Source organism: Microcaecilia unicolor, chromosome 6 (assembly GCF_901765095.1).
Source record: "Microcaecilia unicolor chromosome 6, aMicUni1.1, whole genome shotgun sequence".
Lineage (NCBI taxonomy): Eukaryota > Metazoa > Chordata > Amphibia > Gymnophiona > Siphonopidae > Microcaecilia > Microcaecilia unicolor.
Genome location: NC_044036.1, coordinates 152,743,654 through 152,767,919, shown reverse-complemented (window position 1 = coordinate 152,767,919; position 24,266 = coordinate 152,743,654). Strand labels below are relative to the sequence as shown.

Sequence of the window (24,266 nt, the reverse complement as noted above, 5' to 3'; positions counted from 1 at the left end):
CTTTTTGCATTTGTTCAACATTTACAAATTTTCAAAGAGAAACCATCCAGATACGGTCTCTTTGAAAATTCATTAATGCTTAGGCAGATGGAGTTAAGCACAGGAATCCATATGCACATATTTGAATGTGCAATATACACATGGACTTTCCTCCCTTGGGAAAAGCTGCATTTAGAGAGGTTAATTAGAGCCATGTAGTGAAACAAGGTAGTTATATTTAGTCATTCTGTGCAGAGCATTAATGGTTACAGCTCTGGCTGAGAAACAGTGAGGCCCAGTTGAAATCCCACTGCAATTTCTTGTGATCTTGGGCAAATCACTTAACCCTCTGCTGCCTCAGGCACACACAGATTGTGTGGTCTCCAAGGACAGGAGAATACCTACTGTATCTGAATGTAAATTGCCTTCAGCTACAACTGAAAAGGGCATGATTTAAATCCAAAATCTCTTCCTTTACCCTCCCCTTCAAGGGATCTAGTCAACTAAGAGGCCTGTTTACTAAATGGAGCTAAGCAGTGAACACAGCAATTTAGCATAATGCTGTCAGTGCATGAGCAGTAACTGTTGCCACACTGGCATGATAGCGGTGCTAATTCACCACGCTAGCTGCACGCCGTTTAGGGGTGAGAATTGGCTGGGCTATGGGTGGAGAATGGTCATGTCTGCGCAGTTAGCGTGGGTGTACTTACCACCTCTTTGAGAAGATGTTCAGTTTATTTCCAATAGGGCACATGCACTTAACATGTGGTGAAGAACTTTTCTGATCAATAACAGCAGGAGACATGCTAGGCATGCCTTTAACAGTTAGTGCAAAGGTCTTTGCACTTACTGCACATTAATTTTTGGAGATAAAGGGTGGTACATGCAAAAACATTATCACCCTTTAGCAGAAGCGTAGCCGGAACTTTATACAGGGGGTGCATCTCCCCTGATCCCCCCCCCCCAAATCCACCACCATCCCCCAGCTCCCACCACCAGCGCTGCCCCCTGCTACCCTCCATAACATAAAATCCTCCCAGCTTTAGTCTTCACCCGGCAGTAGCATTCATAGGTTTGCCTCCGGCCTGCTCCTGGACTTCCTTCCTGAACCATCCCGCCCCTTCTGATGCAACTTCCTGTTTTGAGAAGGGGCAGAACAATTCAGGGAGGAAATCCTGGAGCAGTCCGTAGGCAGCCTGCGAGGGTCACTGCCACTGCCCAGGTCAGGACTAAAGCTGAGGGGATTTTAAGGTTGAGGGACCGGGTCTGATTGGGGGTGCATACGCCACTGATGCACCTGGTTTAAATACACCATACACTTTAGTAACAGGCCCCTAACATTTTAGTTAGCCAGTTAGACCCCTTTGAAAACTGTCCACAAGGTTAATTTGGCTTGGTAGGAAATAAAGACAGTCTGTCTGCTTCTTTAATTAAATCTTTATCATGAGACTGACTTTGAATTCATTAGTATAAAATTAGATACATCTCATAAGGCTTATTGATGATCGCTGTTCCCAAATTAGCTACACATTCTGGCTTTCGTAAGTAGTAAAAAAAAATGGCAAAAGCATTGTCTGCAGAAAATTACAAATATATTGCTCTGTATCAGCAACCAGTATCAATTTTATACATTTAATGATTTTTCCTTTGGTTGCCAAAATCCATCGGTTCCAGTGGGAAACTAGAATAAGATGCTGCCCTCTAAAGATGCCGATGCAAGTATACACAAACACAGGGGACAAATACTAAAATTAAAAGTTTTTGTTTCAAAAGCCTAGTCATCCCAAAAATCAAACTAATCCCCTATTTTAACAGCTGGAGCACTGACCATTAAATGAAACATAGACATAATACTTGGAAAACTTTCAGACATCATTTTGAAATAACAAGTATTAAAACATTATCATGCAAAATGTTATGTATAATGTTATTTTGTGCTGACATTCATGTTGAAAATGTTGCATATGCCAGACATTGCTAGACAAAAAAATAATAATAAGTGTGGACATTTTGAAATAAGTGCTATTTTCAAATCGTTAGGAGTCTAAAAAAAAGGAATATCACCTCAACAGACTTTTATTTTATAAATAAGAACGCTTTTTTCCTAATGATAAAACAGAGGATATATTTAAGGAATAGAATGAACGGTAAACAGCTGAACTAGGGAACAGTTTAAATCAAAAGAAGGAAACCTATTAGAGTACTTGGTGTTTGCCTGATCATGTCTTTGAGTTTCTGCTTTAACCTGTTAGTTTGCATTTGAATGGCTGGAGGCACATGTGATGGTTCTGGCAGGGCTTTGGCAGATGAACATATCAGGTAGAATGGGGACAATGAAAAGAAGTAGAGATGTACGTGAAATTTAATAAACAGACGGAAAGATGACAAGTTGGATGGGAAATAAGCAGAAATGACAACATACAAATGGAACTGTTGTATTAGCTTGTACATAAGCACAATTACGATGTTGGTTTGAAGACAAGCATGTTACAAAGATGATCTGGACATTTCAAAGTCAATATAAAACCTTAGAAGATCATGTAACTCTAATGCAAGTAGAAATGAAATGATAGCAGGTGTTCAAAATATTTTATATTTTATTTAAAATATAAGCGAGTACAAACGTTGTTAGAGGAAGGTGGGACTGTCGTGTATGTTTTTTTTAAATACCTATTTAAAAATGTAATTTCAGATTACTAAGGGGCCCTTTTACTAAAGGTTAGTGCACACTAGTACGTTCAGCATTTAATGCATGCTAATATCCGTTTGCGCGTGCTAAGCTCTAGTAAAGGTGTTCCTAAAAAGATTACGGAAATGTTTCTCAGCCCTGTTCTGGAGGCACACCTAACTGGTCTGGTTTTCACGGTATCCAAAATTAGTATAGACTTGCCTACACTGGAGATCCAATATATGGAAATCTATCTCATGCACTTATATTGTGGCAATTCTAAACACCCAACTGGCTACTTGTGCTCCCTCCCCCCCCCCCCTTTCAAGGATAGGAAACATTGTAATTAAGAGTCAATTTTAAAAGAGTTTAGCTGTCTAACATCAGGCGTTAGGTAGCAGGATGAGCCCCTCTGAAAGCTGACAAGAGCTATGTGACTAAATTCTTGCTTAAAAAGTGGGCCGCACAAAAGCGCTCCCAGGATCAGAGAGGGGGAAGGGATGGGATCTATGTACCTCATGATGATTTTCAACACTAGGTGGTTCGGTGTCCTCCTAAAAATGGCCCACACAAGGCAGTCCTAAATATTGATGGTCAAATGTCAGTCTGTGCTAAAAATTCACCTCTATTGCCTTTCCCGGGGCATGCTACAGATTTTCCGAGAAAGGTTCAGCATTCACAGCAGCGAAATACAACAGCCTTGCATCCTTTTGCCCATTTTAAATAAATATATCTGTTGCTATTGAAAATGTGTGCTTTCTAATTGTTTGATGCGTCTTTAATTATTTTCAACTTGACAATCTAGCGGTTCTTGCATTATTGGGTTGACTCAGTATAATGTCATGCCAGCCCTATCAAAGATGTTATTGCTGTTCCAAATGTTAGAACACTACAATCAGACCCATCTGTCATGTAGATTACAATATCCTCACAGTAAAATTGTACAAAAATAAAAACAGACTAGAAAGTTGATTCATCCAGTCTAAGGCCAGAAAGGAGGCTGCGGTGAACAGATATTCTGGAAAGCTGGAAAAACTAGAAAAAAAAATCACATTGATATTTTGACTGCAGGCTACATGAGAGTCTAAATGGTGGTATTATTGAGTGTATAATGAGATACATGGGACCAGTCTGATTCAGAGCTCTGGAATGCATTTTGAGCCTTATTATGTGGAGAACGATTTACAAAAGACATTTACTTGGGCAAAAGGGCGATCTGAAAATTACCCACCTTTAACTCAGCTAAAAATGCATGAGGATCCTAGGTGGGAGGGGGGTCCAGAGCTCGAGGTGAGGGGGCACATTTTAGCCCCACCCCCCTGGTGCCGCCGACCCCCCTGCCACTTTCAACCTCTCCCCCTGCACCGCCACCCCTCCCCCGCCTCCAATGATGACTTCGCCCCGCCACCGCCAGGTACCTTTGCTCACCGAAGTCCTCTTCAGTGCCAGTCTCCGGCGTGTTCGCTGATCTGTTTCTGTGAGTCCTGACGTCCTGCACCTTCCTACGTGCAGAACGTCAGGAGTCAAGACTCACAGAAACAGATCAGCGACCGGTGCTGAAGAAGACTTCGGCTGGTGGGGGTCCAGCAAAGGTACCTGGCGGTGGCAGTGGGGAAGGGTCGGCAGCAGCGGCGGGAGGGGGGTCAAAAGTAGAGGGGGCCAAGGCTAAATCTGTGGGGGCCCATGCCCCCGTGGCCCCACCTAGCTATGCCCCTGCTGCAACTCATGTACTTTTTACTGGGTGGAGGCATTCCTAGGGTCATATTTCGGCAAGATTAGAAAATTGTGCACACACATTCCACCCCGGATTCTATATAGTGCGCCTAGAGATCTGCGCCAAAATTAGTGCGGATTCTATAACAATGCGCGTAACTTAACAAGCTTAACAAGCTAATGAGTTCTGATAACAGCACTTAACAAGCAATAATGAGCATTAATTGGCACTGATTGGAATTTAGGCACACCACTCGCTAAGCGTACTCTGTAATGCAGTGCACCTAACTTCTAATGCACACAGGCAAAAAGGAGTGTGGTTATGGGCAGGGAAATGTGCGTTTCGTGAGCATTCCAAAATTTGCACACCTAGTTATTGAATGTGGCCTGATGTGTCTAAATCTACATGCTGGGATTTATGCCACGTTTTCATTGGTGCAAATGGTTGCACATAGATTTAGGCGCTGAAATATGAACTAAGCGTATTCTATAATCAGGATTCCTGGGCTAATGCGTTTCAATTTAAGCTCAATAAAGAAAAAACGCAGAGTATAATCCTTTCGTCCCTACATAATAAGGCTATCTCGACCACACTCATCACTAAGGATCACAATCTTCCAATCTCAAATTATTTGAAAGTCCTTGGAATCTTGTTGGATAATCACTTGATACTGGACAACCGAGTCAAACTCATCACAAAATGAAAGTTCTACTCAATGTGGAGGCTGAAGCATATCAGGCAGTTCCTCACAAAAGAGCTCTTTAGAACCCTTACTCATTGGTTGGTCCTAACGCATATTGACTATTGCAGTGGAATCTATGCAGGTTGCCGTGATTTCATCCTCAAAAAGCTCCAGACAGCTCAAAACACTGCTGCAAGGCTAATATTGGGCAAATCACACTTTGACCATGCTTACCCTCTTCGTTTTACTCTACACTGGCTTCCCATTAAAAACCCTATTACTTACAAAATCTGCACGTTGACTCACAAAATAATCTATGGGGAAGCCCCCGCCTATAAGCTAGATTTCTAGATTCTACCTTCTAGAAATGCATCAGTGACTGCTCTATCCTTCCTCAACTTACACTTTCCAAGTTGCAAGAATGTTAAATATAAATTATTTTTCGCATCAACCTTCTCATACATCAGCCCGAAATCTTGGAATGTTCTACTACGACAGCTGAAGGAGATAGATGACCATCAGCTCTTCAAGTCATCTTTAAAGACATATTTATTCAAGAATGCTTATCCCACTGTCAATACTAAATCCTAGCCTTCCTCACATCAGCCGTGCCCACCAGTCCCCCGACTGCACCTACCTCGACATGCACCCCTGTCTTAACCACATGTTATTACCTCTTCCTTTGGCTTCCTTGTATCTGTATCCTCCCTGAATTGTAACCATTTGTAATAGTGTAAGCCACATTGAGCCCGCTCTTGTGGGATAATGTGGGGTATAAATGTAGTAAAAATAAATAAATAAATAAATAAGTAAGTCCAGGCACTAGTTATAGAATACGCCTAGTTGGAACTGATTTTAGCGCCAATTTTTTTAGGTGTCATATACAGAATCTTCTCTATTGGGGCCAATATTCAGAACGCAGGATGGAGCCTGGCTAACTTCAGCGGTCAGCATGGATATTCAATGCTGGGACATTTCTGGTGACCGGCATTGGATATCTGGTTTATTTTGGGTGGTTTCAACTTAACCAGATAAGGGCCATTTTACTAAAGTGCAGCAAGCCCGCTGCAGGCTTGCCACACAACGATCCAGCACTACCGCCGAGCTACTGTCTCCACTGCATGTCATTTCCAGCATTTCAAAAATGTTTTTACATTTTTAGCACTGGGGGCTTACCCAGTGGTAATCGGCAGCACCGGAGCTGCCCGGTTACCACCAGGTTAGCACGAGACCCCTTACTGCCTCTTAAATAGATGATGGTAAGGGTGCCCCCAGGAAATGGCCGTACAGCAAGTGGTTAACTTACGGCATGGCCATTTCCTTTTCATTTTTTTAATTTAAAAAATAAGCAATTGGTAAAAGGACCCCTAAGTTAATATTCGGAGATAACCAGTTAAGTTTAAACTGTCCAAAATATTCCACCTATTCACTCAGCCCAATGTGTTGAGTATTCGGGGATAGCTGGCTATATGGCATGATATAGCCGGTTATCTCCTAGCCGCTAACCAGAAATATTCAGTAGGGGATAGTCGGTTATCCCCCACAGAATATCACCGGATAGCCGGTTAACTGTCATTTAACTGGCCAGGTGCCGTTCCTGGCCAGTTAAATGGTTTTGAATATCAGGGAGATTGTGTGTTCAAATGTGCCCATGCATTTCCCCACCCAAATTTAGTGTGCATAATATAGCAGGCATAAAGATCTTTTGAGAAATTACACAAAGCCTGCAGGTGCAAAGTATTTAATATGCATCAGCATCATTAACCTTTTCTGATATACAAAGTTGTTTGGGTAATATTGGTCTCCTGAAGACAAGGTGTGAAAAGAAAAGGAGAATGTGTAAAGCCAGACGTCAACACAAAAAGGGCAAAAATTCCAAAATGGCTGCTCATACTTTGACTAGAATCCTGTTTTGTTTGTATATTCACTCCCAGTACATATTCACCCAGGTTCTATAGGAATCACTAGCAAAAACTACAACACTCATGTTTAGAAGCTGGTGTAATAAATCATTAAAAAATAAAATGCTGTTTTGCATGTTAAAGAAATAATGCACACCACTCCACTAATTTTATAATTAGGTGTTATTTGTGTGAGTATGTTATAGAATACTATCACATAGGCATATTATACAATATGGGATAGATTCTATATATATAGCGCCTCGATTTCCACATGGAAATCAAAGCATAAAGTACACTTTAATTTAGGTGTATGTTACACCGAGTGCTGTTCCATGCAACTAAATTTAGTCGTTGTCAATTACACCAACTAAAACCTGGTGTAAATCCGGATGTCTGAATTAGGCGCAGACTATTCCATAACAACACGCATAGATTTTAGAAACACCCAAGACCCGCCCATTCCACTCCCATCACCACACCCACTTTTCAACTATGTGACTTTGAATTTACGTGCACCACGTTACAGAATACGCATTCCAATTAATGCCAATAAGTGCTGATAATTTCTTGTTAGCATCCAATTATCAGCACTGACTAGCTTGTTAACTAAGCTATGCACATTATTAAGGGCATCTCTAGTGTTTATCCATCAGTCAGGATGGGGATGTCCCAGATGATGATGTCAGTGCTTTTCTTGTACACTGATGTTATAATGCTTATAGAGTTTTCAATGAATGAGAAGAGTCACCTTGTTGTGCCTTTCCGTATAAAATTTTTCTGCACTTTCCAGCCATCCACAACTGCACCACTTTTTTCAATGCTTGCTGTAAAAAATCTTGTTCATAATCTGCTGTTCTGGGCTGCAACTGTCAAGCCCTCATCCTTAGTTCACTTGCTTCAGCTATAAGGGCAATTCTATAATCTAGGCATCCACATTTATGCACCCCTTGCACTCTTAAATGTATAGAGCACTAGCTAATTTAGTGACTTTATGGTGCTTATATTGTTCATATAATTGCACATTCTGCTACTTTTAATGTCTTCGATGCAACAAAAATTTTGACATCTTTAATTTCTCTTGACCTCACGGCTCCTTTTGATATGGTGAGTCACTTGTTGCTCCCCTCTTGGCTTCTCCTCTTTTCTTTCCAATAGATCTTTTAAGTTCTTGCTTCCCTTCTCCACCTTGGGTGCTTTTCCTTTTGCTTGTGGTGTCCCCTAGGGTTCTGTTCTTTCCCCTTTGCTGTTCAATATCTTTCTCAGTCCCCTAGCCTCTCTGATTCAGGATTGATCTGTTATATTTTATCACTACGCAGACGATAACCTTTTGGTTGTTCGACAAGATCCTTCCTCTCCTGATTTTACAGTCTTGCCTTCATTATATTGAAGATTGGCTCTCCACAAATGACCTTACTCTGAACCCTCAGAAAAGAGTTGGGCTTTTGCTTCTCCCATCCTCCATGGATGTCCAATCCACCTTGTGAACATGATGAATATTGGGGGTCCACTTGGATACCAACTGATATTTACCAATCACATCTCAGCCATCACTAGATCCTGTTTCTTTTCATTGCATTTGATCAGGTTCCTTTGCTCTTACTTAGATGATACATCTTGTGCCATCATTATTTATGTCTTAGCTACCTTGAAACTGGACTATTATAATATTATTTATGCTGGGTTGCCGGCTCTTGCCCTCAAGAGGCTTCAAACTGTTCACAGCACTGCAGTCTGTATCTTCTCCAGTGCTCATTGCTATGACCACGTCACTCCACTCTTGAAGCATTATCATTGGCTCCAAATACCATTCCATATTTGCCATAAAATGATCACTCTGACTTTTAAAGTTGTGCAACTCGGTGTGCCTCTCTATTTAGCTTCCATCATCTTTCCCTATTGTCCGCCTTATGTACTTCGCTCTGCATTTAACCACCGTCTGGATATTCCACCTATTTCCTGTTCTAGGCTCCAATCTACTCACCATTCTGCCTTTCTAAATCTCGCTTCCTCTCTTTAGTACCCTCTACCATCTGAGCTGCGGGGTGATGTGTCCAACCCTGTTTTTAGATCCCTTCTCAAATCTTTCCTGTTCTCCCAGGCCTTCCCTGAGGGTGGGTAGGCAGGTGGTGATTCTGGGCATCTGCACTCTTTTTGCTCTCCCTCCTCTCCCGGTTTTTCTATTCTTTCCTATTGCTCTCTTTATTTTGTACTCATTGGAGTTCTTTTCATGATTTCATGTTTCTGTGATTGTAATTGTGCACCACTTTGATTCCCATATAGAAAGGCAGTATATTAAGAGGCATATTTTCAAAGCACTTTGGGAGGCTAAGTTCCATAGGTTTCTATGGAACTTTGGGAGGCTAAGTGCTTTGAAAATGAGCTGGTAAGTGACCTAGGGGCCCTTTTACTAAGATTTGTAGGTGCCTATGCACGTACAACCTGTGTCAAATTAGAACTACCACCCTAGCTATTGTGTGCCCCGGGTGGTAATTTTGATGCGCGTCCAAAACACGCGACAGAAAATAATTTCTATTTTATACCGTGTGGTGCTAACCAGGCAGTAATCAGCAGTTTAACTTCCAGTTAATGCGTGAGACCTTACCACTAAGTCAATGGGTGGTGGTAAGGACTCAGGCCCAAAATGGACACATGCCAATTTTTATTTTGCCGCAGGCCATTTTTCGGCATGCCTTAGTAAAAGGTCCCTTAATAACATACACAAACATAAGCTGGGCTCTGCTACTGAGTAATATTGCTGAGACAGTATTTATTGCATTTGTGAACTATGGGGCCGTTTTACAATATGGCAGTAAGCCTAATGCGGGCTTACCATGCACCTTTCTGGAGCTACCGCCGGCCCAACGCAGGCATCAGCAGTAGTTCCAGCCTTAGCATGCGCCATTTCCCACACTAGGGAAAATAGGCCAGTGGTTTTTTAGTGCGGGGGTTACCTGGCGATAATGTGGTAGCACCGCACACTACCCAGTTACTGCTGGGTTAGCGTGAGAGCCCTTACCGCCACCTCAGTGGGTGGCAGTAAGTGCTCCCCCTTGCATGGTCGCACGGTAAGAGCAATCTTACTGCATGGCCATGTCTATTTTCTTGACAGCTCCTTTTGCCTTAGATGACAAATAATCTTGTGAGCATGTGGCTGTCAGAATGCCGATAATTGAGTCTAGTTGAGTTTCTCTGAGCCTCTTTTCCAGTATTTGACATTAAAGTTGGTCATCCAGGACATTATTTTGTTACATTTTGAGATTAAGATTGTCTGGTGTTTTGGGATTTTTTGATTCTGGCTAAGATAAAGTGGGAAAGAGGGGCATAATCGAACGGGGGCACCCATCTCTAAGGACAGCCTCGTAAAGGGGCGTCCCCGACCGTATTATCGAAACAAGATAGGCGGCCATCTTTCGTTTCGATAATACAGTCAGGGACGCCCAAATCTCAACGTTTGGGTCGATCTTAGAGATGGCCGTCCTTGGTTTTCACCGATAAAGGAATCCAAAGATGCCCATCTCAAAAATGGCCAAATGCAAGCCATTTGGTCATGGGAGGAGCCAGCATTTGTAGTGCACTGGTCCCCCTCACATGCCAGGACACCAACTGGGCACCCTAGGAGGCACTGCAGTGGGCTTCAGAAATTGCTCCCAGGTGCATAGCTTCCTTACCTTGGGTGCTGAGCCCCCCAACCCTCCCCCCCCCCAGGTCCACCTGCCTGAAGTAAACAGCACCCACTACAACTGCTCCAGGGACCTGTATACTGCTGCGATGGACCTGAGTATGGCATTTGAGGTTGGCATAGATGTTGGCAAAAAAGTATTTTTAACCTGTTTTTTATGGTGGGAGGGGGTTAGTGACCACTGGGGGAGTAAGGGGAGGTCATTCCTGATTCCCTCCGGTAGTCATCTACTCAGTTCGGGCATCTTTTCGCGGCTTGGTCATGAAAAAAAATGAAAAAAAGTCAGCCAAGTGCTCGTCAGGGCCGCCCTTCTTTTTTCCATTATCGGCCGAGGACACCCATCTCCTAATCACGCCCCAGTCCCGCCTTCGCTACCCTGCCGACGTACCCCCGTGAACTTTGGTCGTCCCTGCAACGGAAAGCCGTCGAGGGTGTCAAAAAATTGGCTGTCAATTATGCTGATTTGGGCGGCCTTGCGAGAAGGGCACCCATCTCCCGATTTGTGTCGAAAGATGGGCGCCCTTCTCTTTCGAAAATGAGCTGGAAAGTAACCTAGGAGGAGCTGGCAGAGTGGAATGAGGTAAAAGAAGTGAAAGAACAATGGGTTAAACTAAAGAAATATATAGGAAGGTAAGGAATGCAAATAAAAGCAAAAGGCAAAAGAAACTGATATATTTTACCAAGGAAACTGCTGAAGAAATAAAGGCATAAGGTAGGCATGTGCATAAGAAAAAAAATATTCAGTTAGTTTTTGGCTCACTTGGGCTTCGTTCCCCCATTTTCAGACTTTTTTCAGCTCATTTCACACATTTGTTTTAATGAAAAATTTTAACGTGTCTTAGAACGTTTTATGCATGTTAATGACTTAACATGTATTAATTTGTAGGTTAATGACTTAACATGCATTAATTCATATGCAATAAATCAATTTACCAAGCATAAAATTTTTAAGGCATGCTAATGAATGCATATCCTTAGCAAAAAAGGTAGGTAGTGTTCACAAATACAAAATATCTCAGAAAAGAATACCTAGTAAAGGTGAAAGAGATGAAGAAATCAAGAAAGCATAAGCATGGGTGGAAGAAAAGAAAGATAGAGATGTAAAGCAAGGTGATAAGACTTTTCTCAGGTATGTCAAGGAGAGGAGGAAGACCAGAGATAAAAGTCTAGGGCTGAAAGGTGACAAGAACCAAAGTGTGGAGAGTGACATAAAAAAGATGGAAATGCTGAACAAAAATTTCCATTTGGAATTTGCAGACGAAACCTCTGGAAAAGGACTGCAGATGGCCAACGGGAATCAGTTAGATTGGTCACAGAAGAGAATGTTTATTAACTTGCCAAACTGAAAGTGGACAAAGCCATATGGACAGATGAGATCCATCCCAAAATACTATGAATTTAGGGGTCTTTTTACAAAGCCATGGTAAAAGGTGGCCTGCGGTAGTGTGGGGCATGTCTTCTGGGTGAATGCTGGGCCACCTTTTACCATGGCTGGGAAAAACGCTACTTTTTAACGGGCCAGGAAATGGCCACTTTTTACTGTGGCAGTGGAAAACGTCATTTTTTAATGGGCCAGGAATGGGCGTGTGCGAAAATTAAAACTAGTGCGCGTCTATTTACGGCTTGAGCCCTTACTGCCAGCCAATGACTTAGCGGTAATGGCTCACATGCTAACCGCATGGTAACCATGCAGTGTGCGCTAACGTGACTGTGCTGCTGATTACTGCTGGGAACGCCCCCCGCGATAGAAAATAGAAAAATATTTTCTAACGTGGGATTCGGCACGCGTCAAACTCGGAAATATCGCCAGGTGCACACACTACCCCGGCAGTAGTGCCGATTTGGCACTCACCGCACGTTCGTTAGCCCTCCTGCGGCTTTGTAAAAGGGCTCAGAGAGGTCCTGGCTGGTCCATGGAAGGATATGTTTAGTAGATCTTTGCAACTGTGGTCCCTCCTCTCAAAAATGGTAATGGAAGCACTACTGAAGGAAAGGATAGAGAATTATCTGCAAGTTTCAAGTTTACTGTTATTTACTATCCCGCCATGCGGACGGACCATCTAGGTGGCTCACAATCTAAAAACAATATGTGGAAAGAGAATGACAGAACAAATAGTGTGAGAAGAAGGGGCAGAACGTCATTCAAAACAGGAAAGGGGGGGGGGGGGGACAAGCAAAAGGTGGGCTTTCGGTGAGATGCAAGATTCAAGGTTATATTGCTTTACCAGAGGCAGGTCATGCTAAAGAAATACAATTTGTGCCTCTTTTACAAAAAATCGTGCTACCAATTCTCGGTGCGGCAAATGAGGGGAAGCTCATTGAATTCCTATGGGTTTCCTCTCGTTTGCCGTGCGGGAATCACTAGTGCGGCTTTGTAAAGGAAGCCCTTAATTTCTTCAACCAGATAACAAGGAACTAGGTCAAAAGAATATGCTGAATGTGGTCTACATGGACTTTAGCAAAGCCTTTGATACTGTTTCCTATAGAAGGCTCATGAATAAACTCTAGGCCTGGGGCTGGGTCCTAGGTAGTAGTGAACTGGGTTAGAAATGACTTTACTTTAATTTAAAACATTTGATAACTTGCCTCACCCTACAGAGCTTGAGACAAGATACAATGAATAAAAATAGTACATTACAATCAATCCACAAAAGAAAAAAAAATATATATATATACAGTATTTACCCCCACCCAAATTCCAATTACAAACTAGCCATACAAATCAAAATTTTACACTGATTCTTAAAAGTTCCATAACAGCTTAGCTGTTGCAATTACAAAAGAATTTTGTTCTACAACTGAAGGCATCCTCATCTGTAGCTTGCAACTTAGGACCTCTTTTACTAAACTGTCCTAGCGATTTCCAGCACGGCAAATGAGCGGAAGCCCATAGGAATTTATGGGTTTCCTCTTATGTGCTGCACGGGAATCAGCGCAGTTTTGTAAAAGAAGCCCTTAGTTCTTTGTGATACTGTCAGCAACTCTTGGATGCCAGAATGTAAATTTCTATGTGGTACATAGATCTCCAAATATTCATGTAAATAGGATGGACTTTCTAACTTAACATCAATTAAAAACCAAACATAAAACCTTGAAATTATACAATATTCCACAGGAATCCAGTGCTGCTCCCTCAAAACAGGCTTAATGTGATCTTGGGCCTTCTTATGCATAAGCAGCTGCGCTGCCACATTCTGTATTTATTTTAAATGCTACAGTCGATACTTTGGTAAGCCACAATACCGAGCATTACAGTAGTCTATTCACGTAGCCATCAAATCATGGATTAACAGAGTCAACTTCTAAATGGTCTAAAAAGGTGGAGACTAGCAAAACTAAAATGAACCACATATGATATTTGCTCCTCAAATCTTAAACCATCATCCAACCAAACTCCTAAATATTTTTACTCTCTCCTATTTAGTTAAAGGAATCCCATCAATTAATGTCAGTTATCAAAGAACATTCCTTTTTCTGTTAAAACCACATATAAATATGTCTTTTCAAGATTCAACTTTAATTCTACTGTCTTAAACAAATTGGTAGAGTGACAGATGGCAGGGGGTAATGGTAAACAGAATTCTCTCAAAAGAGAGAAAGGTGAGTAGTGAAGTGCCTCATAGATTGGTCTTGGGCCTGATACTGTTCAATGTCTTGGAACAAAGGAAGAATTTGATTTGCAGACATCACCATCATCAACTCATTCTTTCAAGGTTATTACTAACATTCTATTTCAGACATTCAATCCCCTCTTCTTTCAATTTAGTCCTTAGTCTTCAGGCTTCAGTTATTCAATCAAAGGGAATATCGGTGTATTTTGATTTATCCCACAAATCCTTTCTCCCTATCTATAGGTCCACTTCAGCCATATTTGGATTCCATAGCAGATTGGTTGTTTGAACACAGATGGGCTCTCAATAAAGAAAAAAAAACTGTTGCATGCTGGCTTTCAGGTGATCTACCTTTTCCCACTATTCCCATTAATATTTTTGGTAATTTTATCTCTCCACTAGAAACGTTTCACTATTTAGGGGTTATATGAGATTCTAAACTTTCTTTTACCCCTCAAATAGCTGATTTATATAAAACTAGTTTTTTTTTTAATTCCGTCAATTACGCTTCTTAGACATTTATTTGATCATGTCAGTTTTCATACACTTATTCTTGCTCTTTTTGTAACTATATTGTATCACTGCAATATCATTTATGCTGGCAACTCAAGTCCAATTTAAAAAAAAATAACTTCAGTCACTTCAAAATATGGCCATTAGACTACTATTTGAATAAATTTAGTTGTGGTCAGATCCCGACTATAGTCACTAAAACTACCCAAGAGTTCAACAATATCACACAAAGGGTAGTTTTACATATAGGCTAATATGGCCCATCAGATAGTAAGCACGAGCGTTCCCCTATAGCTTACAATATATGGCATCTAAAAGTTATGCCTCCAATGTTCAAGGGCCAAAGATGTTTCTTAAATATCTTATTAAATTTTATTCTTAGAAAATCCTAATAATATCTATAATGTCCGTAGTAGATTTATAACACTTTTTTTTAGCAAGTAAAGGGAAATTATCTCAATTGAGATAAGTTCCCTATACTTGTTAAAAGATTTCTTATAAAATAAAATTCTACTATGGACATTATTAGAATTTTGGAAGAATAAAATTTAATAAGATATTTAAGAAAAATCTTTGGCCCTTGAGGGTTGGAGACATAACTTTTGGATTCAATATACTGTCAGCTGTAAGTGTACAAGGATTTATGTCTGCTGAGACCTGGTGTAAAGCATCATGCCCAACTGATGGCAATTGGGCACGCAAATCCACATATTCTATAACATCACATCTAATTTATGAGAATGCCCCTGATCCACCCATGCCTCTCCCATGGCCATGCTCCCTTTGAGTTGCACGCTATGAAATTTAGGCACGGATGCTATAGAATAGTGACTAGGGTATATCCACGTGAAAATCCAACTTGGTGCCAATTAAGTGCCAATTAACTTTAATTAACCCTAATAACTGACTGTTAGCACTTAATTGACTAATTAGTTTGCATATGTACAACTTTGGGTGACCTGTGTAGAATCCAGGGGCTAATGTATCTGATGACCTCAGAGCTTTTTTCTTTTTTTTTTTATTTAAAATTGCAGTTTGGATGAATTTTACCAGTGATAGGTTAGTAGTTGTATCTCACCACATTAAAACAAAGAGGACAAAAATGTAACTTCTGTCTGACTACACTGTTAGTACACAGCTACAGAAAACGAACATTTTAATAAGGCATAAACAGAAGAAATGAAAAAAGAAAAATGGAGATTAGTTTAACTATAGGTGCCTCTTACAAGATTAGATGCGGAAAGTTTTGAAACCCAAAACTGAATTCCAGTTTCTCTGGTAAGAGAAACACTGCTTATGTGTTTAAAAGAAATGCATGTCTTATGTAGTGTATTCACTGACTTGTACGCTGTGGCTTACTGGGGTTTAGATTTGTGTCTAAGATATTATGTGTGTTGAGACAGCACAAATTAACTCCTTAAGTATCACTGCAACTCCTTCTTCAGTCTCCAGGAGCACGCAACTTAAGGAGCTAGAAAGAAAACAAAGATACTTTACACTCCTAATAGTTTAAAATGCATATACAATAGTTCACCTGCATCCTTTTGATTCTCTATATGAAAGAGAGAGCAACAAGGAGAGAAAAGAGAGAAACAAGAACAGATATGCAGGATTAATGAGCGAGCGGACCAAAATGTTACCCCCAACTTACGTGTGATATGACATTTGAACGGGAGAAAAAAAAAGTTGTCCATTTGTTACTACCAATACAAAAGTAAAAGCATCATTTCAAAAAAAAAAAAATTTAGGTTCCAACACCAAGATGGGGGAAAAAGTCTGTACCACGCCAAGAGAAGATCAGTAAAGTTAGGCTAAGTGAACCGGGAAGACATAAAACTACTTGGTACATGTGAGCTAAACTATGCGTTCAGTTCAAAGCCAAGTATTTAAAAATAAAGGACAAGAAAGGGGAAAGACTTTCTGCTAAATCAGTCATGGACAGGAGACACGGAAGATCTTACAAACAAAGAAAGGACAGCTTCTTTGGAGGACTGAGACACAAAATTCTCACAAGGTCTTCCACTCAGGAAAAGGGCTTTTATTTATCACACCAGTGTACTTAAAACTAATTTCTGATCCACAGTGTTGAAACTACTGACTGATTGTGTACCAGTGACAAGCACTTAACAAATTGGGATCACACAGAAGCAAAGTAAAAATGCATTCAGGTCACAGACATAAAAAAACAATAACAGAAAACTTAACGGACAATCTGAGTTTACCACAAACAAATGGTTTTGTTGCCTAATCTGTTTTTAGGCTGGTAAAAAAAAAAACAAAAAATGACTGGACTTTTCACACTGGGTTCCACAGACAGAAGCAACAGACAAGCCAGATGTTAAAAGACTTGAAGCGCGAAAGAGTGAATTGGTTTGGATCTTGAATTTTCTTGAGATAATGGTAACAGAGTTGGCATGGAGAGGAGGTGGTAGGTACTCACGAATGGTTAAATCCATCACTTGAGAGGCCAAGCAGAAGACGGGATGCTCAAACATTTCTCTCTTTTTCCCTATAAAAGAGGATTTGGGCATGCAAGAGGCTTAAGTCAAAGGTAAAGCGGACACAGGTCAGAGGAAAACTGTACATTAGGTTAAGAGGAGAAAAGCTGTAGAGTATTTTGGGAGGTACACAGGACAAAAGGGTGGAAAAAAAGGAATTTCAAATTTGAGATCTATTGGATTAACCATTCAGCATGCCCATGAGCCACAAAAGAGGCCATGATTATGATTCTAGGAATTGTCTTGAAATTTTTGGCAAGAATCTAATGATCCAAACATCATGAGTAAAGGGAAACAGAATTTTATTGCTCTAGGCACCAAGATACTAAAGGTTTCAGCCTTTAGTATCTAAGGCTTTTACAAGCTTTTCTTCATAAGCATAGCCACAAATAATATTACTATAACACCCTCTGGAAGTACATTGGTCTCCATAAGTCTACTACCAGACTTATGAACAAAAGGTTCAGCAGCTCTTCATGTACAGTCAATTCAAGACAGTGTTAAATTTAAAAGTCATACAATTTCGACATTGAACTCGATGGTAGTAATATTCTTAATTCCTTTTTCTTGTGGAAGACTATGCCCATGAGAGAAAACCTGGTACATGCAGCCGGTGGATGTTGGGTTGCTTGAATTAACAATCCCAGCATGCTCAGGAACTGATACCGCAGCCACTTTTATAGTGACCTACATATATATACATACAGATATACATATATAGAGCAAAAAGTGGCTGTGCCATTAACGGATAAGGAAGGAGAGAAGCAGAAGAAAGCAGGTAGTGTGGAATGAAGTATTTCTCTGAAAAGAGAGCTGGAAAAAAAAGGGAGGGTTTGTTGCTTCAAAGTATTCCCAGACCTGTAAGTCACAGTGCAAAAGAGGGCAAGGTAATTAACACAACCAAGAAGAATTGAGGCACAAAAGGAAAGTATACACTAAAGTGTTCTACTTTGGAAATGAATGCATTTTTACTTACAGATCTTAAAGTATGTTTTTGCATAGCTTTATCTGAAAGAAGAGAGCAGATCTTACCAAAAGGTTAATGTTATTTCTATAGAAGTGTAGGAAGTTGGTGTTTCACGGAGGCATCCATACCACCAGAACGGTTATTGATCTTAATCGTTCTCCATCCATGTCTAGCTTAGTTCAACAGTGTAGCTTACCAAATTTAGCCATTACGTGTCCTGTGAGGTGGAATAGTTCGCTAAATTGACTGATAATACAGTGCTTATCAAAGCTTCCTTTGTCCTCTATTTTTGTCGCTCATTACCAAGTCAGCAATTGATAAACATCCTTTTAGTGCCCAATTCTTAAGTGTTTCTCACTGGATGCATAACAATGATTTCATTACCACTGGTACACAATTTGCATGGTCAAACACAAAACCGAAAAAGAGAGGACATGTACATAGTACTGAAATCTGACTGCTAACCACCCTGATCCCTATGGAAATTAGGATTTTGAATACAAGTACAGTATTTAAAGTAGTGGGTTTATCTAGTTAGTATAATAATAGCATTTTGTAGAAGACGTATCTACCACTCATTCATATCTCATACAAGACACAGACTAAAACACAAGATATAAGCCACATGCACATAGAGACTTCCAAATTCCACATTTATTACACATGGTGCCATTTTACAGTTGACACATCTTAAGCTCGGATGAATTCATCTATATAATTGTTGAAGATCTGAGAGCATATTTCTTTATGAATCGACAGCTTTTTATCTAATGGAAACAAGTGTTCGACAATTACTCCGTATTACGTTGAAATCAGAGCTAAAGAAAGTTTGGCAACAAGGGCAACATCTGTCAGCTTCTCCTATGCACTATAAATGCTTTTGAAACACTACTCAAGAAAGTTATTGAACCTCCAAATAGAAATCAGAAAGCATGAATAATACATTTCTCACATTTGACAAGCATACCTACAAGCCATTGCTGCACGTCAAAATCAATACTGTCTCTTTTTTCATTGAAACGATGACACCTGGTGATTTTTCTTTAAAACAAGGGCAAATAAACAGCAATATTATACACCATTGATCAAGCAAACTACAAACTAATTTGGAGTCATACTGAATTCGTTAACTGTAACTTATTCTCCCCCATGGAAAAAGAAACAGAAAAAGAAGGTTTTGATTTTAACCTGTTAGAATTTAAAATTTAAAATAAATTACATGCTAATAGAAAATTATATCTAGTTATTATTCCACAGAATGATGCGATGTAAAGTTTATAATGCTATTTCATTGAGTTTGCCTTACCTTCGATTTTGGCGTATTCGGAGAGCCGAGTGTAGTTGACCAAGGCTGCTTGTTCTAAGCATTTACGGATCACATTTTTCACCTCTTCTTGAGGGACAGGAGTGACTATATCTTTCATCAAGACCTTGAGATAAGAGAAACATCGATCACCGAGTCACAATATTGCTGAACTTTTATAATATTTCAACAGAATAAGCAACATTCTTTGGCTAGTTGGAAGCATGAAATTATAATACTGAGGCAGATTTTAGAAAAGGATATTTACACGTTCATGTCAGGATGTGGAGAATTCCTATAGTATTTACAAGAGACTCGGTTAAGCATAGAGCCCCCTGTAAAACAGATGCGGGGCTGCACATGTGTATCGATTTACATGCAGCAAAGCAGTGATTTCACAATGCTGCACATGGAGAAGAAAAACGTGCAGCACTACCCCTCTTACACATGAAAGTAGCTTTTTGAAATTGCTGTTCCTAACACCAGCCATGCCCTCACCTCCAGACAGCCACCGCTGACAAAATCAACCCATTTTCCGATGCTCAGCCCCATTATCCATAACCCTTCCAATCCCTCCCAAACTTTCTACCCTTCCAATCCCCTCCAACATCTAGACCCCTTTCGATCCCCCAAAATGTCCACTCTTCTGAGCACCTGCCAACATCCATAACTCTTCAAATCCTACTACTACTACTACTACTATTTAGCATTTCTATAGCGCTACAAGGCGTATGCAGCACTGCACAAACATAGAAGAAAGACAGTCCCTGCTCAAAGAGCTTACAATCTAATAGACAAAAAATAAAGTAAGCAAATCAAATCAATTATTGTGTACAGGAAGGAGGAGAGGAGGGTAGGTGGAGGCGAGTGGTTACAAGTGGTTACGAGTCAAAAGCAATGTTAAAGAGGTGGGCTTTCAGTCTAGATTTAAAGGTGGCCAAGGATGGGACAAGACATAGGGGCTCAGGAAGTTTATTCCAAGCGTAGGTTGCAGCGAGACAGAAGGCGCAAAGTCTGGAGTTGGCAGTAGTGGAGAAGGGAACAGATAAGAAGGATTTATCCATGGAGCGGAGTGCACGGGAAGGGGTGTAGGGAAGGACGAGTGTGGAGAGATACTGGGGAGCAGCAGAGTGAGTACATTTATAGGTTAGTAGAAGAAGTTTGAACAGGATGCAAAAATGGATAGGGAGCCAGTGAAGCGACTTGAGGAGAGGGGTAATATGAGTAAAGCGACCCTGGCAGAAGACGAGACGGGCAGCAGAGTTTTGAACCGATTGGAGAGGGGAGAGGTGACTAAGTGGGAGGCCAGCAAGAAGCAGATTGCAGTAGTCTAAACGAGAGGTGACAAGGGTGTGGATGAGGGTTTTGGTAGAGTGCTCAGAAAGAAAGGGGCGGATTTTACAGAAGTTGTAAAGAAAGAAATGACAGGTCTTGGTGATCTGCTGGATATGAGCAGAGAAGGAGAGAGGAGTCAAAGATGACCCCAAGGTTTCGAGCTGAGGAGACAGGGAGAATGAGAGAGCCATCAACAGAAATAGAAAACGGGGGGAGTAGGGAGGTGGGTTTGGGGGGGGTAAATGAGAAGCTCGGTTTTGGTCATGTTTAATTTCAGGTGGCATTGAGACATCCAGACAGCAATGTCAGACAAGCACGCTGAAACTTTGGTTTGGATGCAAGGTGAGATATCAGGGGTAGAAAGGTAGATTTGGGAGTCATCAGCATAGAGATGGTAGGAAAAGCCATGGGATGAGATTAATGAACCAAGGGAAGAAGTGTAGATAGAAAAGAGGAGGAGACCAAGAACAGAACCCTGAGGTACGCCGACAGGCAGAGGGATAGAAGTAGAAGAGGATCCACCAGAGTGAACACTGAAGGTGCGGACGGAGAGGTAGGAAGAGAACCAGGAAAGGACAGAGCCCTGGAATCCAAGTGAGGACAGGGTATTGAGGAGTATGCTGTGATCGACAGTGTCAAAAGCAGCGGAAAGATCAAGAAGAATGAGGATGGAATAGAGATCTCTGGATTTAGCCAGTAATAGGTCATTGGAGACTTTAGTAAGCGCAGTTTCGGTTGAGTGGAGAGGGCGAAAACCAGATTGTAGTGGGTCAAGAATAGCATGTGAGGAAAGAAAATCAAGGCAGCGGCGGTGAACAGCACGCTCAAGTAATTTGGAGAGAAAAGGGAGGAGGGAGATGGGTCAGTAATTAGAGGGACAAGTAGGGTCGAGTAAAGGCTTCTTAAGGAGAGGTGTGGCCACAGTATGTTTAAAGGCAGTAGGGACAGTTGCAGTGAAAAGTGAGAGGTTGAGAATGTGACAGATAAAAGGAATAAGAGCAGGTGAGATGGCATTAAGAAGGTGGGTGGGAATGGGATCAGAGGAACAGGTGGTACATTTTGAGGAAGAAAGGAGAAGTGTAGTTTCCTCTATAGTAACTTCAGGAAAGGAGGAAAAGGAATGAGGGGAAGGAGAGAGAGGGGAACGGACTAGTGGAGGGAGAGGTGGCAAGGTAGAGAATTTAAGGTTTATCTTTTGAACCTTGTCGTGAAAGAATTCAGCAAGGGTCTGAGGAGATAATGAAGGGGGAGTTAGGGGAGGGGGCACCTTGAGGAGAGAGTTCAATGTGGTGAAGAAAAGTCGAGGGTTAGAGCAAAGAGAGTTGGTCAGTTGGATATAATAATCCTCTTTGGCGCGTAAAAGAGCAGATTGGAAGGAGATCAGCATGAACTTAAAGTGTAAGAAATCAGCAAGGGCCCGAGATTTCCGCCAGAGGCGTTCGGCAGAGCGGGTACAGGAACGTAGGTAGTGGATATTAGAAGTCAGCCAAGGTTGGGGTTTTGTACGCCTTATAGGGCGGGTCATCAAAGGTGCAATAGTGTCTAAGGCAGAGGATAGAGTATTGTTGTAAGAAGAAACAGCCTCGTTGACAGATGGTGGATGGTGCCACAGTAGAGAGGAGGTTTGAAACATGGGAGGATAGAGATGAAGGGTCAATATCGTGAAGATTCCTAGATAAATTAGATAAGATAGGACGGGACTGGGAGGGAGGAGATTTAAGTGTGAAAGTTATAAGATGGTGATCAGAGAGGGGAAGATCAGAGGCAAGGAAACTAGAGGGTGAACAGTTGGAGGAGAAGATGAATCAAGACAGTGACCATTTTGATGAGTGGGGGAGGTGGAGCATAGTTGGAGATTAAAGGAGGATGTTAAAGCGAGTAACTTGGAAATATAAAAAGAGTTGGAAGGATCATTAGCAGGAATATTAAAGTCACCAAGGATTTGAGAGGGGGAGGAAGGATCATGGAAGAAGGCAAGCCAGGCATCAAAGTCACTGAGAAAGGATGAAAGGGACTTATCAGGGGGACGATAAATGACCGCTATTCGAAGAGGCAGAGGAGAGAAAAGGCGGATAGAGTGGATTTCAAAGGAGGAAAAACAGTGAGATTGAGGTGGAAGAAGAGGTTGAAATCTGGAGGAGGAAGTAGTCCAACACCGCCCCCACGACCAGCAGGGCGAGGAGTATGTGAAAAAAGATAACCGCCATGGCAGAGGGCTGCGACTGAAGCAGAGTCATCAGGGCAGAACCAGGTTTCTGTTATGGCGAGCAGATGGAGGTGACGCGAGATAAAGAGGTCCTGGATATAGGGGAGTTTGTTACCGATAGAGCAGGCATTCCATAGGGCGCAAGAGAAGGGCAGAGAAGAGAAGGGGAGTAGAGGAATAGAGATGAGGTTAGAGAGGTCGCGGTGAGATCTGTAGAATTGGGATAATAGTTGGTGAGGAGGGCCAGGATTGGGATTGATGTCACCGGCTGAGAGTAAGAGAAGGAGTAAAAGAGAGCGGAGGAGAGTAGAAGTGTGGCCACGAAGGCGTCGAAGGTGAGAGGTATTTAGGTGGAATGGGGAAGGCAAAATGGAGGGAAGAAAGAGACGAAGATTAAAAGCCAAGAGGGAGGAAGAGGGTAGGAGAGAAGTTGAGGTGTTGAAGTCGATGGATGGGCAGTGAGTTCCTGTAGCGGAGAGAGGTAGGGGGTCAGGGAAAAGATTAGGAAGGGACAGGGCTAGGAAGAGAATGTGAATAGGGGCCATAAACGACTGAGGTACTTTACAACTGGGAAGAAGATTAGATGTAAGGAGAAAAATGCCCCGGCGCGCGGCATCTAGAGTGGAGGCCCTGAGTGGATCGGAGTGAACCTGGGTGTCACCCCGGAGAAGGCTGTAAGGATATGCAGATGAGCTGCAAGTCCTCCACAGCACCTGAAAGGCAGCCGGTGGTACAGCTGGGCACCTCTCAGCTGAGGAAAGGCTTACCAGGGGTTAGGCCGAAGCCAGCATTCCTCCCCCTGAGGGTCGCCTGATCCCCCCTAGACAAGGACTCCTCTTCACTCCCTAATCTCACAACAACAAAATCTGTCCTAAGGGGGCACGCAAAGAAGTTCCTAATTAGTCAATTTAAAACAAACCGGAGAAAATATGTCTTCATTCAGCTCTGGAATTTGTTGCCAGAGAATGTGGTAAAAGCAGTCAGCTTAGCAGGATTTAAAATAGGTTTGGATAATTTCCTAAAAGAAAAGTCCATAAGCCACTATTAAGATAGACTTGGGGAAAATTCACTGCTTATTTCTAGGATAAGCAGCATAAAATCTATTTTACTGTTTTTGGGATCTTGCCAGGTACTTGTAACCTGGATTGGCCATTGTTGAAAATGGGATTTTGGGCTTGATAGACCTTCGGTCTGTCCCAGTTTAGCA

The 24,266-nt window shown here is 41.6% G+C and overlaps 1 protein-coding gene across 1 annotated transcript in view; it reads right to left on the bottom strand.

Annotated features, from left to right (window-relative positions):
• The window catches only part of CADPS (calcium dependent secretion activator), a 520,576-nt gene that overhangs the window by 209,846 nt on the left and 286,464 nt on the right, over positions 1-24,266 (bottom strand). The window contains 2 exon segments of the mRNA XM_030208035.1: positions 16,285-16,302; positions 19,522-19,645. Coding sequence (XP_030063895.1) covers positions 16,285-16,302; positions 19,522-19,645 — 142 coding nt within the window.